The sequence below is a fragment of the Callorhinus ursinus genome, unplaced genomic scaffold (assembly GCF_003265705.2).
Source record: "Callorhinus ursinus isolate GAN/ISIS: 27379988/994484 unplaced genomic scaffold, GSC_fseal_2.0 scaffold15, whole genome shotgun sequence".
NCBI lineage: Eukaryota > Metazoa > Chordata > Mammalia > Carnivora > Otariidae > Callorhinus > Callorhinus ursinus.
Window position 1 is genome coordinate 30379167 of NW_027397077.1, and position 6000 is coordinate 30385166.

Consider the following 6000-nt stretch of genomic DNA (forward strand, 5'->3'; position numbering starts at 1 on the left):
CAAAAAGTAATTTTAATACTTACAATTTTTCAGCTCCAGACAAGAATCCACAAAACATAAGGGTTCAAGCCTCTCAACCCAAGGAAATGATTATAAAATGGGAGGTGTGTATTCTCTAATGTGTTATACACTACTTTGTGTTCTTTTTTTCTTTATTTTAGGTCTGCATGCTAAGTGTAATGATAGAAAAATATTTTTTAAGAACAAAGTTATAAGATTTGTATGTTTTATAAATATATTTCATTTGTATATTTTATAGATCATTGTGATTAGAATGTTATGAGATATAGTTAAACAGTGGTAAATAATGTAAGGAAGGTTTTACAGGTTGATTTAATTGCAAGCCATTATCAAAAGTTTCAGATTCCTAGTATTTTTACAACCAATATTCTAAATCGTCTCTTGTTCAAAAAATACTGAAAAACTTTCCTAAATTTTAGTACATGGTCTAATAAATATTATGCATATCAGAAGGATGTCTGACAAATAAATAGCCGCTCCTTTTAAGCACTATTAAGCATTTTGTATGCTCTTTTCTGAGAACAGCTTTGTCATTATTGCCTTTTTCTAGATATAGGAACTGAGGACAGGGTGGTAGGCAGTCTTGCCTGTCACCATACCACTAAAATACCACTAGAAATCAACAAACCTACCATAAGTATCTTTGGACTTCAAATTGCACTTTTCACCCCTTTACATATTTCTATTAAAGGTTATGAAATAGACTTTTGTCTTTGAATATGGTGTAAAATTTTATATCTGTTCAGAGAACTTTAATTGTTTTGAGTGTCATTTCTAAATTCCTTCTGTAACAGTGGGTAACTTTCTCCCCCCTCTATGCGGACATATTCATGAACAAATAATTTAACCTACTTGAATATAGATTACCATTCAGACATTCTGATTAATAATAGACTTCCAACCTTAAATTCATTGAATTTTACATATTATTTATTTGACAGAGAGAGACACAGCGAGAGAGGGAACACAAGCAGGGGGAGTGGGGGAGGGAGAAGCAGGCTCCCCGCTGAGCAGGGAGCCCAATGTGGGGCTCGATCCCAGGACCCTGGGATCATGACCTGAGCTGAAGGCAGATGTTTAACTACTGAGCCACCCAGGTGCCCCAAATGTAGAACATTTTTGAATTTATGCGGGAATACACTAATTCATTTCCAAACCTTTTTCCAGATATGATTTTGGGAAGAATTTTAGGAGGTATAAAGTTTAGTCTGATTTTTTTCACTCAATATTTTTATATCAACACTAACCCACTTTTCCCACTTCAGTGAAATTAAGTTTTGCAAATTTAAAATTGGAAAAAAATTGGTAATACACAGAATCTAAGTATATTCAAGAATATCGTTTCTTTCCTTGAATTTGTGGCCACACATATTTGCTACCACATTGTCTTCATAATTGCTTAATTTATAATCTGAAATTATGTTAATATCTCATTCTTGTAGAGTATCTGTCTTTTTCTCTCCTAAGTTCCCTAGCAATTTCCATAAGATAGATGATATAACTGGTTAGCTGAAAATAATAGTATGTAATTATCAGGTCAGTTCCTCAGAGAAGCACACCATGTTCCACCAACATCAGCTCATTAATCCTCAGCACTCCTTCAGAAGGGAGACAGGAGCTGGATGGTATCAGCCGTACATTTCATAGAGAGAGCTGGGACTCTCATTTTAATGACCTTCCCCAGATGTCATGCGCTCAGTCAGTGATGAAAAGAAGACCCCCACTCCCACCTCTGCTTTGGCTCCTCTGGTCTGCTATCTTTGTTGGGGGCCTGTTTAAGAATTTGCTGTGGTTTTGTTGCCCATTGTCTGAAAGCAAATACAGAATTCTCCTGCTGTTTCTTCTGGAGTCTAGGCACCAAAGGGCCTGGTAATTTAGATAAGATTTTTCTTAAAAGTATTAATTATGGTGGCAGTTTTATTTTAAAATTTACAGGAGAGCTTTATTAAATGTAGCTCCTTTCCTTGGAACAAAACATGTGTAAATTGAATAATTTTATTTGTACTCATTTATTGTTGGTAGAGACTGAAGGAAATTGTAATTCCAGATTGTAGTATGAAACTAAAAGCTTCTGGCCTGATTCATCTGGGCACTGCTAAAGGCCCTGGTGGATTTATATTTGTATGGTAGTGAAAATTATCTTGGTGCAAAACTTAGAATGCAAAGTATAAATAATGGTTGTGAAATCTCAGAAAGGTTTTGTTCTGATTTTTTTTCTCATAGCTAATTTAAATATTCACCTTGGAGTTAGCATAGACTTGAAATTGTTTTCCTGATACAGCATTACTTTCAACCTAATTCCAACCAGTCCATCTAAAAATATTTTACTAAGTTAGATTGAGTCAAGAAGCATTGCAAATTCTGTAAGAAAACATTGTATATGACATTATTTTATTTTATTTTATTTATTATTTTATTTATTTTATTTTGTTTATTTCATTTCATTTCATTTCATTTTATTATTATTTTGAGAGAGAGAGAGAGCAAGCAGTAGGAGGAGGGCCAGAGGGAGAGAGAGAATCTTAAGCAGGCTCCACACCCCCAGTGCAGAGCCCGGTGCGGGGCTCCATCTCACGACCCTGAAAACATGACCTGAGTGGAAATCAAGAGTCTGATGCTTAACCGACTAAGTCATCCAGGCTCCCTGATGTATATCAGATATATATATATATATATATATATACACACACACACATACATACACACACATATATAGAGAGAGACAAAATTACTGTTTATATAGGTGAACCTTATAATCTAGGACTTAAGTCACATTGTTTTATGTAGTCTATATATGATTCATTTGAATACATATTCCCATTTTTGAAATGAAACAGGTGATTTAAATCACATTAATTTTTTAATTAAAATATTGCTTAATTAAAAAAAACTAAAGTGGAAATAACCAATTCCCTATACTAGAAATTCCTTCACTAAATTTTCCTATCCAGCAAAAGAAAGTGGAAGTGGGGATGGGGTTGCGGGGTGGGGAGCACTCTCTCTTAAAGAAATAGTCAAGAAGCTGGGGAATTATTTTATTAGAGAGAGGAGCTCTATCTTCTAGGCACTAATGTATAACACGCCGATTATCCAGAAATAAAGGTTTACTCAATCTCTCTTCTTTTGGAAGGCAGATGGGGAAGGATGGATGGAGTCAGATAGAAAGAGTTCTGACTGAAAAGTCATGGGAAATCTCTCTCACAACCATACAATTCATGATCATGTCCTTTCTGTATCTTCCAGTTCTTTGGGAGTAAAAAAGTAGAGTATAGAGGAAAGCATAGACAAAAGCAAAAATCCTCTGTGGAATTTCTTAGTAAATTCTTTCATATATGAACAGTGAGATTTAATCACAAGGGCATAATCAAGGCATCTAAATTGTGGGCTTCTTACTGCTTAGGGAGGGGAGGGACTAACTTTCAAACCTAAACTTACAGAAAGAAAAAATTTTCACAAGTGTTTCTAAACCAAAGAGGGGGATTTAAAATCTTCCAAGACAGGATCCCTCTGTTGTAGTGTTTCTTATTGCCATTGGAGAGGCTTGTCACTGTCTCTGACTCAGCATATCTGCGATCACACTAGAGGAGTCTTGCCTTCTGTCCTAGCCTTTGAAACCAATGGAGCAGAATGGACCAGGACTGGAGTACAGAGTGACCTGGAAGCCACAGGGAGCCCCCGTGGAGTGGGAAGAAGAAACCGTCACAAACCACACCTTGCGGGTGATGACGCCTACTGTCTATGCTCCTTATGATGTCCAAGTCCAAGCTGTCAATCACCTTGGCTCCGGCCCTGAGCCTCAGTCAGTGATTCTCTATTCTGGAGAAGACTGTAAGTGATGTGCCCGAAACTGCTAAGCACTTCAAGAGTGATTTCTTTCAAATATATTGCATTTCTGTTGATGCCATTTTTGAGCAACTACTCCATGCAAAGAGGATGTACTAGCTGTGGGAGATACAAGAAATTTAAGGTTGACTGCAGGATAGCCAATCATTATAGAGTGATAAGGAATTATGTTAAAAGTTTTAATTTTATTCATTTTCCCAGTAAAGCTATTTCTATATGAAAAATCAAAGACCAGTACTCATCACTACAAATAGTTAAGCAGCATAATTGTCATAATGTTTCCAGTTACATTTGTCCTTACTTGTCAAAGACTTTCTAACAGCCACCTGCTGCCATCCCTGGCCTCAGTTATATTTTTGGAACCTTCCTAATGCAGATGAAATACAGACTGAGATTTGTCTATAGAATTACAAACACACATGCACACGCTCATGCATGCACACACACACACACACACACACACACACACACACTGTTTTGAGGTATTAGTGGTATGCTCATTATTAAATTCTTATACCATAATAACTGCCACAAATAGATTAAAAAAAGGAAAGATGGTGTATTCCATGTCACTACACAGGAGTTATTCTCATTGTTTTTCCAGTATCCAAGGTGATACTTTGATTCAAGAATGGAAACAGATTGAGAATGTGAAATTACTAACTCCTTATTTACCTGCTATCTAAATCCTTCTACCCAAATAAAATTACACCGGGCATATCACTGTGAGCTAAGATATTATTAGTCTTGGCTGCTCCTGCATTTGGTTTATTCCTCTGTAGTTAGTTCCCCTATAGAATGGGGATAATACCACTTTATAGGGTTGTTCTAAGGATTATGTGAGCCAGTCCAGTGAGCCAGTTGCTCAGAACATTGCCTACACATAGCATGTGCTCAGTTAATGTTAGCTGTTGTTATTAATAGACTGATCAAGCTCTCAAGTAATTTTGGTTATATTGTTTAGTTCATCTGCTTCTAAAGGCAGGATGCCCACGGAATATTTCACTGGCCACTTGTTCCAGTTACACTGCCCACACTGTATCCACTTGGAAAACTGCATTTCTCAGTGTGGTATAAGCTATCCTCTCCTCCTAGAAACCTGTTTGGGCTCTGAAACTCCTCTGTAATGAGAAACTCTTCTGGTTCCATTTGGAATTGATTTCATAAGAGTGCTGTGCTCAGATTAAGCAATATGAAAAATCACCTTTTGAAAAGGATCCTAATAATCACATTTGAGGGTATTGAAAGCTCGTCATTCTTATGTGCTTAACAGATCCTGATACAGCTCCAGTGATCCATGGGGTGGACGTTATAAACAGCACATTAGTTAAAGTTACCTGGTCAACAATTCCAAAGGACAGAGTACATGGACATCTGAAAGGATATCAGGTTTTTATCATAGATTTTCTTGTTGCTGAATTAATATCTTAAATGCAAATAAGAACTGATCTTAGAAGAAGCTAGAAGAGAATCTGCCACCATGGTTGATATGTTAAAGGGTTCCTATTTCCATTGCAGATAAATTGGTGGAAAACAAAAAGTCTGTTGGATGGAAGAGCACATCCCAAAGAAGTAAACATTCTGAGATTTTCAGGACAAAGAAACTATGGAATGGTTCCTTCTCTAGATGCCTTTAGTGAATTTCACTTAACAGTCTTAGCCTATAATTCCAAAGGAGCTGGTCCAGAGAGTGAGCCTTATATATTTCAAACACCAGAAGGAGGTAAGAATAACAGTGAAGAATAATGCCAACAATGGGAGTTATCCAATGGCCAAATTAAACATTTACCTCCTTATTAGTAGTTAATAAATATGTACTTCATATGAGTTAGCTTCTCAGTTTCTATGGAAAACTGGAATCTAATGGAGCTTTTTTTTTTTAAAGAAATTTACCAATTATCTTCTTGGTCTTATGTTTTCTAGTACCTGAACAACCAGCTTTTCTCAAGGTCATCAAAGTTGATAAAGACACTGCCACTTTAACCTGGGGACTACCTAAGAAATTGAATGGAAACTTAACTGGCTATCTATTACAGTATCAGATAAGTAAGTAGATGTCTGAATTGGATCCACCTATTTTTTAAAAAGATTTATTTATTTATTTATTTATTTATTTATTTATTTATTTATTTATTT

At 36.0% G+C, this 6000-nt stretch overlaps 1 protein-coding gene across 18 annotated transcripts in view; it reads left to right on the plus strand.

The window, feature by feature from the left end:
- CHL1 (cell adhesion molecule L1 like) overlaps positions 1-6000 on the plus strand; it is a 205805-nt gene that overhangs the window by 181731 nt on the left and 18074 nt on the right. For all 18 annotated transcript variants that reach the window (XM_073901557.1, XM_073901545.1, XM_073901556.1 and 15 more), the window contains 5 exons: positions 34-104; positions 3627-3849; positions 5138-5253; positions 5383-5587; positions 5788-5910. In XM_073901557.1, coding sequence (XP_073757658.1) covers positions 34-104; positions 3627-3849; positions 5138-5253; positions 5383-5587; positions 5788-5910 — 738 coding nt within the window. The remainder of the gene's footprint in view (positions 1-33; positions 105-3626; positions 3850-5137; positions 5254-5382; positions 5588-5787; positions 5911-6000) is intronic.